Raw genomic sequence first — 11,703 nt, forward strand, 5'->3', positions numbered from 1 at the left:
GCAGGTTTGCATGCTGTCCAGGAACTGAATTCTGTTAAGTCTTGACTCTTGCAACCTTGGGACAGATGATGAAGAGATGAAGGTACGTACAAGGAATTCAAAGGCAAGCCAGTCCAATCCATTCCTGAGGGTCAGCCAAAGAAAGCTACAGCAGGTGGTCAATGGGAAATGGGAGATCAGGGCAACCTGCTATGCTAGAGGCAACAAACCAGGCATAGATTAAGGAGGGAATGTTCTCAGGAGCAAGGGATGCATGTGGTCAGGGAAGGGGTGCAAGGAGTGCAGAAATTACTGAAGTAGGAAAGGGTTAAATTCCAGTGGATTTTTTTCAGCTGACTTTCTGCAAGAGGAACATCAGCTAAGCAACAAGCAGGAAATTAGTGGAAACAAAGGAGAAAGGAAAGCCTCAGCTGTAGCCTCTTTCTGCCCTTTAGAGAAGACCAGAAGGAAGGAAGGAAGCAGCAGTCTGATGGAGGAAGGGACAGGAAAGAAGGGGCAGTCTGATGGAGGGAGGGACAGGAAAGCTGGCTGCTGGCTTTTCCTCTGCTTAGCCAAGTGAGCCCCTCACAGTCCCACTCAAATCTTGCTGAGACTTAGTGGTACTGCTAGAACGTGTGCCTAGAGAGCTCATTTCCTTCAGGATCCTGCAGCTTTCTGGGCAGACTCCATTTACAACATGCTACAAAGCCAGCGACAGGAATTTGTTACAAAGAACAAACAAAGAAGCCCCAAATGCTTTTAGTACTGCAAGACCATCTTCATCACACTCACCCCAAGTAAGTCATCATCGACCAGCAGGAGCCCCTCAAACCCACTCGTGTGGTCCAGCACCACAGTGGAGGGGCCGAGCCGGCCCTCTGCTACCTGATCTGAAACAAGAGTTGCAGAAATCCTGTTAGGGAGGGTTGTGCAGGATTGAACAGTACACCGGACAAGTGCCTGTAGCTAGACTGCAACAATATCTGGATTCTGCTACAGGGGAGGAAGATTAAGATAGTATTTCCTGTGTCAGACCATGAGAACCTCGGGAAAGGAGACACCGGTGAAATTTAAAAGGAATTTTTCACAGCAATACACAAGGTTTCAGGGCCAGTTCTGCGCACCCTGTGCCTCATCTAAAATCCACTGCGCAGGCTGGAAGGGCACACCCACGTGGGGACAGCCCTTCCCAAATCTTCGTTCGCGAAGCTGAGCCACACACACACACAAGGTTTCAGCTAGGCAGTTTTCAGGACACACGTTAAGTTTTCCACATCACCTGAAAATTTTACTTTGACAAAATTCAAAGACTAAACTCTGTGCCAAATGTTTGGCCAACATATCAGACTGTGATTGCAACTGGCAAGAAAACTTCCTCTTTCTAGGAGAGGAGTCAGGTTGTATCCTGCCTCATCCTGCCTCACTCAGGGAAACAGATGCTGGTAAGAACACAGGCAACAGCCTGAAGCTGAAAATTAATACCTACAGTGGAGATCAGTATGTAAAAATTGTCAACAAGCCCCTGCATTTCCTACTGAGGACAGCACTGCACAGTGCTGGTCAAAGCAAAGGCTCTGCATATCATTATCAGAAAAATACCTCCATTTTCCCCCATACTACTTTTTATGGCATTTTTAATGGAAAATTTGTCTCCTCCATTTGCAAAGAGACCTGCTCCAGGGCTGGCTGATGAGCCCCACACAGGCTGCATTTAAAGGCACAATAAATTAGAGCACAGGAAGGCAGAACAACACTCAGCCAGGGAACTGCCTTTCATGGTACAACTTGTCCTTCTCAGCTAAGCAGCACAAGCAAAAGCACAAATTGGACAGGCACTCAGTATTTCCTACCTCGACTGTCTTCAGAGCCATTCTCCTCTGCCAGCAACCGCTCAAGGTGCTCCTGCAGGTTCTGGAACGTCAGGTGCTTTCTAGGGAACAAACATACACAGGACCTCTTCAGAAAACTCTGTCTCCAGTTTTTAAAGAGCTGCAGTCCAGACACGTGTCCTGTGCTGTGACACATGAACTGTGAACTTCTATTGACCTGTCTCACGTCACAAATCCAAGGAATTTGCTGCCCAGCTTGTTGAGGCAATGAATGAACCAAGGACTAAATACACCAAGAACAAGCCAAGTAGTTTACAAAGAATCTTTACAGTCTTCAGTCAGTCTCCTCAGGAGCATTTTGTGACAGTAAGAAAACTGTAATGTGGTACAATGGCAGCAAGAAACCAGCTGTACCACCACCAACTGTGGGCCATGACTTTGCTGCAGTCAGCATCGTACAAACATGGCATAGGTCAGGATTCATTTTTTTCCCCAAAGTATATTGTAATACAACAGAAGAGAGATGGACCACAGTACCAGGTGGAGAAGTTCAGACAAAGGTCAGGCTAGTTCAGCACCCTCTCTCTGACAACAGCTAAAAACATTTTGATGTCATACTGAAAAATCTCTCATGCACCTCCTTTGGGCCACTGTTTAACTTCCTGCCCTCCTCTAGTTCTCTTCTTTCAAGGCTAATTTACTAAGCTGTTCCTTGAACAAGAGCCTCCTTTTACTGTGAGTCACTGGTTGTTCCTATCCCTACTTCCCATTTCCAAAGCCATCTGGGGGGCAACTTCTCACTATTCCAGGACTAGAGATTTCCCTAAGACTGTGGTGAGACCTTGTGAAAGCCTGATGGATATAAAGATGCACAGAAGTGGCATAACAGAAGCAGTTTGGATAGGCATTAGAAGGGTGGCTTCAGCAAAGTAACTTAATCAGCAGCTGGCATGGAGGAGGAGTTCTGGAAGAAGGGAAGAAGAGCAGGAGAGAGGCAGAGTGATGTCTGCAGTGAGCTCCTCTGTGAGGAATTTAGACCTCTGAAGGCAAGATGGCACAGATAAAAGTTGCTCTCATATGGAAAATGCTATTTTCAAGACCTCTGTGACTGTTATTGGGCTTTCTACCAAATAGCCAAGTCCAGGGAAAAGGGTAGAAGGCAGGAAAAAGAGAGACCAGTCCAACAAACTATCAGTTCTGTGCTTTCAAGTCATTAATCACAAGGCAAAGGAATCAGAAATACTGAAAAACCAAATGCTCAGGCAGATGGAACGTTCCAAGGCTTGCTGGCAGGAGAGCTTGTGGCAAAGTAACGTGACCCACTTTGCCTCCCCTGCGCCATCACCCCAGCTCACCAAGAGCAAGAGGGCCAAGAGCTATTTATAGCAGCTCTGAGCTCACACTGGAGCTGGCAGTCCTAAGTATAGCCCGTGGAATGTGACCCCAGCCACTTTGCAGTGCTGCCAACCAGCAGGAGCCACAGGCCTGCCTTGTTCTGCCACACTGTCCCTGTCCTGAACCTGCCTGACTTGCCTCTGGCAAAAGAGCTGGATGCAAGGGAAATCCTGCTCATCCAACATTACAAGTTTCTGGGATGCAAGAGGAGGAGAAATGAAAACAAACAGGAAAAAACCAGTCACTAAATAGAAATTTTGTGCTTGGTGACTTCTAATAAAAGTACCAGCAGCTCCGCAGCCTGAAAAATGTATGTTATTGCATGTATCAATAACAGCCTTGCCTTTAGTTCCCAGGGCACTGAGAACCTATTTTTCATTCCTGTTCCTAACACCTGTGCATTTTGCACTTCCTTACAAGTAAAGGGGCAACAGGAACCGTAAGGTGAATGCCTTCTTATTTCAAAAATACTGCCTAGTGATTTTGTAGGTGGGATTTTTCATGCAAAAAATTCTGAAGAATCCTTCTTAGCAAGACCTGCAGTTTAAAAAAAGCCATTAAAAGAGCAGACCTCAGAGTCATTTCTGTAACACAGTGCTGCTGTGCTGTTAACAAAGATCACTGTGTGGCACTATCTTTCCTTTCAGCACAGTGCTGTTATCTGGGGGTGGCATCACTTGTCACCTGGGGAATGAGAAGTCTGATACCTGTAAGCAGCTGCAGGCTGGTTCCCATCAGCATTGGTAAAGACTCGATGCAGATAATCATTCAGCAGCCTGCTGTTCACGATCCCTTGTGAAAAACAGAAAGGAAATAACCTTAGGGATCCAGGGGGTAAACCCAAACATTAATGTCCATGTACAGGCAACACACTGGTAACTATGAGAAAATGATGTTCACATTTGCTGATCAACAGAGTGGGAAAAGCAGCTTCAAGCAGTCATTCAACACCTTACTGCCCTCACTAGCAGAAGCAGAGTCCAGCACTATGGGGTGCATCTGCACAACAAAGGCTCTGTCCAATTTGAGCTGCTCTGAGATAGCAAATGGGAGGCTATAAATTGCTCCACACAGGTGGAAATACATCCTCAGGAATCCTGCTGTGCTACTAATTCCAGCTAAAGTAACTCTAAAAGCTGGAGGTAGGAATTCGATTTCATTAAAAAAAAAACCAAAAACCCACAAACTCCTAACACTACTGCAATTTCTGATGTTCTGATTTGTATCTGGGATATGATGCTGAGGTGGAAAGACCTGCAGATGCAGTTCATCTTGCCTGGCTCACAGCCCTCCTTAATGATATGTGCCTCACCTTTGCTTTTGTTGTGCTAAACAACCCCCAGTGTCACACTAATACAGCATTCCTTATTTCTGAGTGCAACAGTGCCCTCAAATGCCAGATTTGTGGTCTCCTAAGCACACTTGTGCTGGATGGGTGATTCTGAGAGAAAACAGACTGCCTGGCAGGTACCAGAATTTCCCAGAAAAGGACTGAGAATTTGACAAGCTGTTCATCCTGGAAGGGAAAGTCTCCAAACCAGATGAAATCAGACAAGTCTGAAATCAGATGGCAAGCAGGCAACATGACATTCTCCAGCCTCACAAGGCAGGACTGCGTGCTGAAGAAAAGGCTCTCCGACAGGAGGTTTTGGAGTCCTTAGTACTAGAGGCACATCCCTCCCAAAATCTCATCTCAGTTCAGGGATTTACCCAGTTTCAGCCCCACCACACCTCACATTAGCAAGGTAACTACAACTGGAAGGCAGCCGATCTCAAACGAGGGACGCTGCCTGGATGTGCAGAGCTCCTGTTTTCACACAGCAGTACAGGCCCATACCTGTGACTTTGGACTTCTCTGGCTCAGTGCTCAGCCTGTAATTCTTCCTTGAGAAAGCAGTCCCAGCACCTCTCGACGTCATTCTTCACAGGCACCACTTCCAGGGTGGACATAAGACAGACACCTAGAACAAAACCTGATGGAGAGGACACTGCCTTTACACTTCTCCCTTTCTTGGAGGTTGATGTATCTGGATTAAACAACAGAAGCCAACAAATAACCAGAGTCTTTGCACTAATGACATCATTCAAGAGACCAAAACCAACTAACTGCCAACTCTGTTGTCAGTCCCACTTGTCCAAGAGTTCAAAATCCTCCCAAAGCAGACGGTGCACTAAGCCACACTCCAGACAACCACACAGACCTTACTCCAAAAGTACAGGCAGAACCAAGCCAGAAAAACCTTGGCACCAAGTCTGAGCACAAGCACTGAGCCAGCACAGGGCCACAGCTACCACCACTGCCAAAACCAGCAACTGCATCACACTGCCACTCATGTCCTGACGAGACACTTCTGCCTTTGTCTCCCACTCTGTGTTCTTTAAGACAGCAAGATGCACCTGGCTCATCTTCTGTTCAAAAGGTTTTTAGATTATTCTGCTATCCAAAACAGAGAGGGAGAAGGAATGAGACAAATGCAGATGGACTGGACAGCAGTAGAGTATCACTGACCACAAAGCAAAGATCCAGCTGTTGGAGTCATGGGGACAAAAGCAGACACAGGTAATAGTATGCAGAAGTGTTTACAAGTGAAAATCTACCAAGAGACCACAGATTGAGGACCCTTCCTGGTATCACTAGAGCACAAAGAATGCCATCAGAGCTGATCTGATGTGTGCCAGGACAAAAAGAGTAAATTCAAGTGGTCAGTTCCACACAGCTCCAAAATGTTATACTACACCCTGCTCTTGGTTCTGATTGCCCCAATAGCCAATGATCACTTGGAAGACTCTCCCATTCCCTGCGCAGCCATCTGTCAAAGCACTTTGTGACACACAGAGCAACAGGGAGATGCAACAGGAGCAAAGGCTGCAGGAATTAAATGCTTGCTGGCAACCTCATACAGAGCAGAAACTAAGGTGAACCCAAAAAAAGCCAGGGACCTTGCCAAGTGACGTGAGTGCCACAGTAACTCCAGATCACTGGAGTTTCAGCTAGACTTGGGAAAGGGTTTTCTAAAGCCCCTTCCCTAAGGGCCACCCCAGCACCCAGTGGTGGAGCAGCAGTGCCCGGTGTCCCTCCTACAGCACTGCTGAGCAAAGTAACAGGAACAAAGCAAACCCCAGTCTGGATCAAAGGCCCTGAATGACCTGCGTCAGGCACTCAAAACAAGAGATAAAACAAAAAGACAAAACCACATCGTTTACTACCAAAGCAGAGCAGACAGCACAATGTGTACTATCCTAAAAGTGCTGGAAACATGATAGATGTGATTTCAGCTCTGTCAGGACAAGTTAAAAGCGCCCGAGGGCAGGGGGAGTGCTCACAGCTCCCTCCCCAGGGGCAGCCAGCCTGGTACCAGCCCTGCTGAAATAGCCAGAATACTGTGCAGGGCACGCAGCACAGTCACACTGGCACCATGTGAGATGTGCTGCTGGCACTGCTGCAGTGCCAGGGTGTTTTCTCAGTTGGAGCAGATGCTCCTTTCAACAGGTCAGAGAAAGGGCAGAGCAGGGGGAAACACATCTGCATGTGAATCACAGAAGACGTCCAGCTCCAAGCCTGGCCACGGGCCGAACTCCCTTCTCCGGGCAAGGGCAAGCAGCTCCCAGCAGCGGGGCAGGACACATAGCGCAGGGGAAGCCTCATCCCAGGTGGAGCCGGCCGGAGGCAGCCGGGGAGGCCGAGCAGCCACGCAGGGCCAGCACCGCTTTGTCGGGCAGCTCCCGCCGAGCCCCCTTCGCGGCAGGGCAGCGGCACAGGGGAGCAGCACAGCCCCGCACCGCCCTGCCCTCAGCATAGGCAGCAGCACAGCCCCGCACAGCCCCGCACCGCCCTGCCCTCAGCATAGGCAGCAGCACAGCCCCGCACCGCCCTGCCTTCAGCACAGCCCCGCACAGCCCTGCCCTCAGCACGGGCAGGGTGCTCCCGGCCCGCCCCCACCGCAGACACGGGGCAGCGCCCCCAGCCCAGAGGAGCCCCCGCACCCCGAGCCCGGGCAGCGCTCCCTGCGGACACGGACACGCCGCACGCTCCGTGCCCACCGACACCCAGATCGCCCTACACCTGCCCGCACCCCCGAGGCGCGGGGCCCCGCCGCGACCGGGCGCTGCCCCCACAGCCGGACGACAGGCCCCGAGCCGGCCGTGCCCCGAGCCCCCCGGGAGCCCCGCGCTGCCGGTCCCGGGCAGGAGGCGGCCGGGGCGGGCCGGGCCCCGCGGCCGCCGCACTCACCGTTGGCCCGGCCGCGCCGCCGCCGCCGCCGCTACGGCGACCCGCGAGGGCCATGGCGGGCGGGCGGGACGCGTTGCCGGGAGACGGGCGGGCCCCGCTCCGCGGCCGGGCAGCGCCGGGCAGGGCGGCCGGCTCGGGGCAAGGGAACGGGCAGAGAGCCCCCCGGAGACCCTGTGAACTTCCCCGCGGAAACACAACAGGACCGCGGCCGGTCAGGCGCTGGGCAGCCCTGCCAAGACCAGCCTGCACGACGGAGGCCAGGGAAGGTGTTGCCGACGCCCGGGACACCAACCCCCGGGGCCCAGCCCCAAACGCTGACCCTGGAGAGGGAGGAGGAGGAGGAGGAAAGCGACACATGAGCGTGGAGCCTCCCAGTGCTCTTTATTGTGTCGGTGGAGCGGGATCAGAACCCGCACTCGGGCACGGCGGGTCCCGCGGTGGCAGGGGGGGTTCTGGGCCCCAAGGCGCAGGCAGAGCAATCTCGAAGCTCCAGGGCTGCTGGAGCATCTGCCACTAATGACACAATCACAGAACCGTTTGAGTTGAAAGGGACCTTAAGGCTCATCTCATTCCACCACCTGTCATGGGCAGGGACACCTCCCACTAGACCAGTTTGCTCCAAGCCCCATCCAGCTTGGCCTTGGACACTTCCAGAGACGGGGCAGCCACAGCTTCTCTGGTCAACCTGTGCCAGGGCCTCCCCACCCTCGCAGGGAAGAATTTCTTCCTAATATCTAATCTAAAAAACCTGCTCTCAGTTTGAATCCGTTCCCCCTGGTCCTGTTGTTGCTGATTTTAAGAGCTCTCTGACTTGGACATGGAGCCTGGTTTTAGAAGGGAGACATGGTTTATTCAGAGCACAGTACAAGGTGAAGGTTTCCGCAAATCAGGCACGCAAACTAACAAAACTTTACACTATTTATACATTGTAGCAAACAATGGAATCAGTGTTTATTGGCTACAAGTTACATAGTTCTCTTACAATTAGTATTCTATCTTCTGTTGGTTCTCATGCTAATTAGTCCTCATGCTCAATCTTTCTCTTCTTTTGGGTCAGCGGGTTTCTTGGGTTGGTGGTCCATGAGTAGGTGGTCACAGATTCCCTCTGCTAGGATTGCCTCTTACCCAGCTGGAGCTGATTTTAGCACGGTTACTGAGTTGGGTTTACTAGTTTCTTCCTTACTTGGAACCTCTGCCAAATGTCCTTGTGGCCCATAAATTCTGCATTCTTAATGCTCCCTATCAGTGGTCTCCCTAAGCCTCGTTAACCTCCCCCAGTGATCTGAGATCACTGAAGTGTTTCCAACCTTCCACTATATCAGGTTGCTCCAAGACCTGCCCAACCTGGCCTTGAACACCTCCAGCTTTGCCTTGACCTTCCTTACCCCATTCCAACATAATTCTTTATCTCTATACTCTTCTCAAGTCTCCTGTCTCAGCTTCAATTGTCTGTGCATTTGCTTCTTTCCCTTTACTTTGACCAGCAGGTCCCTACTCAGCCATGTCAATATCTTGCCTTCCTTGCCTCATTTCTTACTGCTGGGGGTTGCCAGCTGTGGTGCTCTAGGATCTGGGGAGCTGCAGGAGAATCCTGACAGCAGCTGGATGGCAGTGCTGGTGCTGCTGGTGTTGGGTGTCAGTAAGTTGTGAGATGGGTGCAGCTCAGCATGCAGCTCTCAGGCCTTGTTGCCGGCACACAGCTTCTGTCAGGGGAATTTCTGGATTATGGATTGCAACCAGGAATGGTTATATGTGTGTGGTAGGGCCCAGAAGTGCTGGAGCACCTGCTGTCCTCAGGTTTTGGAGCCCTGTGGGATGGCTCCAGTGCCCCTGTGTAACCCACTCTTGGTGAACCTACTTTAGCATGGGGGTTTGACCAGATGATCTCCAGAGGTCCTTTCCAAACACATCTGTGATTTTGTGATCCTTCCCACCACACTCTTCTCATCAGCACCTCATCTTTTCCCTCCTGCAGTTTTTTGCTAACCATCTTTTTCCACAATGGAGCAAGAAACTAGGATTTCTGGGCCTCCTCCTCAAGCATATCCAATGTATGATTGATCAGGCAGTGCAGAAGGTGAGAGCCTGACAAGAGCAGAGATATTTGTGCCAGGTGAGGTTTGCTGGAGATTAGCCTAGATCCCAAGGAAGGAAGACCAGCCCTTCCCAACAGCTCTGGGACAAGGAGGAGACCCCAGCGCTGCTGCTGATGGGGCTGCTGTGCTCTTTCCAGCCCTGCTTCATCTGTGGCCAGAGCAGGGCCACCATCACCTGCTGTGAAATGGAGTGTGACCTGAGCTTCCACCTGCCCTGTGCCAAGGAGGCTGGCTGTGTCACCCAGTACATTACACCATACAGGTACCTCCTTTCCCCTCCTCTCCACCAGGGAGGAGCCCAGCACTTCTCACCCCACCCATCTCTTGTGTCCCCAGGTCCTACGGCCCTGCACACAGACCACAGCAGGCAGTGGAGGCAACTCTGGAGCCAGGCACCCAATGCCTCATCTGCATGGAGCCTGTGGGGGTCAGAAAGACTTTCAACATCATGGTGTTCCCAGCACGCAAAACCAGCTGGTTCCACGGGAGCTGTATCCAGAATCAGTCTATCCATTCTGGATTCTCCATCTTACATTGCCTGCATCGTCAAAACGAGTATTGATTTCTGACGGAAATGCTCAGTGCTCATTGTGGGGATCCGAATCTCCAGGAGGTTCGTACTTTTTCTTCACAGCTCACAACACAGGAGGGTGCAAGTGCAGTGCAGTCCTGCACCTGCCCTGTCCCATGAGTCCCACCTTCAGCTTCACACAGGATTTGGAAATGGCACAGAGGGAACAGCAGGGAGACCCTGCACCTGCCTGCCACTCTGGTATCAGGATCTCATTAATTTTCCCTTCCTTTTCCAAAGTGGGACCAGCATGGGAGAAGGATGGTGCCTATGAACAATTATATGAGAGGCACAGCCACTGCAGTGCCAGTGAGTGCCCTTTTCCAGGAGGCAGAGAGGAGGCAGAGGGAGAGGGGTAAGCTGCCAGAGTGCACCTGGGGCTCTGCAGGAGATCTGTGCCTTGGCCTTGACTGGCTGCCCAGTGCCATGGCTGAAAGCTTCAGGCCTTGACAGCCCCAGAGGCTGCTGTGCTGAGACAGCTTCAAGATGTTTTCTAATAACTCCCAAAACTCAGCAGCTTCCTGTGGATGCCAGCCATCCCCATGAGGTTTCACAGGGTTCTGGCCTTTCAGCTCTGGGTTCAGAGCAGGGATAGCTCTCATTGGAACTCCCTCAGGGCTGACAACAATATCTGGCCTCAGGACCACTGTATTGGGTCACTGGGAGCAAAATTCGTTATGCCCTGAAGTCTGATATTGTGGGGCTTCTCCGTGCTATGTAGATCCAGGTCTTTCACAGAAATTTAAAGGTTTCTGCCTTGGAAGCAATAACTTTGCAGTCTTTCTCTCTCCTCTTCCAAAGTATGGGGAAATCACACCACCACACAATTCAGGCAGTCTTTCCCTCTTAGCACCAGTCACTGGGGCACAGTCTTACACCCTGCAGACTTGCTGCATAATGCACTTCTGGAAAGCAACTGATTTTCTTCACTTCTGCCTCTGTTTACTTGTCTCTGCAAATATGACAACAACCTCCTTGATATAGTTCTTGAGCTCACATACAACTTGAAGTCAGGTATGGAAAATAACCCACATGCACAGTTATAGCATTAGTGGAGCTCAAGAAACAACTTTTTTCTAGAAACTACCTTGGGAAGCTTCATGAACTCAGGAGATCTTTCTCTTAGTCACAAACCTGGACCTGCCCAAGTCTTTGGCATGCACTGCTTCTGGGACTACAACAGAGAGAGCAACCACACAGCCTGAGCCAGACATATCCCACACAGCCTCAGCCGGACTGATCTCACACAGCCTGAACCTGACTTATCCCACACAGCCTGACCAGGACTGATCTTAGACAGCCTCAGCTGGACTTATCCCACACAGCCTGAGCCTGACTTATCTCACACAACCTCAGACAGACTTATCCCACACAGCCTGAGCTGGACTTATCTCACACAGCCTGAGCTGGACATATCCCACACAGCCTGAGCCGGACTTATACAAACTCAGTCGGACTCCCCATCACGAAAGGGCTGCAGACAACAGGACCGTCCCAGTACAAGATGTTTGTCAGTGACTGACTGGGGGCTTACCTGACACACAGCCGAGAGGAGGGATCGGAGCACAGCGAACGGTGCTCGGGTCCCGCTGCCCCGCCCCG

The 11,703-nt window shown here is 51.2% G+C and overlaps 1 protein-coding gene across 3 annotated transcripts in view; it reads right to left on the minus strand.

Moving 5' to 3' along the window:
- The window catches only part of RNF123 (ring finger protein 123), a 53,180-nt gene extending 41,526 nt beyond the window's left edge, over positions 1 to 11,654 (minus strand). The window contains exons 1-5 of one of the 3 annotated variants that reach the window (XM_071550662.1): positions 11,636 to 11,654; positions 5,041 to 5,176; positions 3,911 to 3,995; positions 1,830 to 1,909; positions 772 to 869 (exon numbers count right to left, since the gene is read on the minus strand). In XM_071550662.1, the coding sequence (XP_071406763.1) occupies positions 772 to 869; positions 1,830 to 1,909; positions 3,911 to 3,995; positions 5,041 to 5,122 (345 nt within the window). In that variant the 5' untranslated portion in view covers positions 5,123 to 5,176; positions 11,636 to 11,654. Of the gene's footprint in view, positions 1 to 771; positions 870 to 1,829; positions 1,910 to 3,910; positions 3,996 to 5,040; positions 5,177 to 7,276; positions 7,404 to 7,434; positions 7,540 to 11,635 lie in introns of those variants that run through there. The other 2 variants (XM_071550660.1, XM_071550661.1) reach the window with 2 other exon arrangements.
- Positions 11,655 to 11,703: the final 49 nt, after the last annotated feature.

This window comes from Pithys albifrons, chromosome 3 (assembly GCF_047495875.1).
Source record: "Pithys albifrons albifrons isolate INPA30051 chromosome 3, PitAlb_v1, whole genome shotgun sequence".
Classification (NCBI taxonomy): Eukaryota; Metazoa; Chordata; class Aves; order Passeriformes; family Thamnophilidae; genus Pithys; species Pithys albifrons.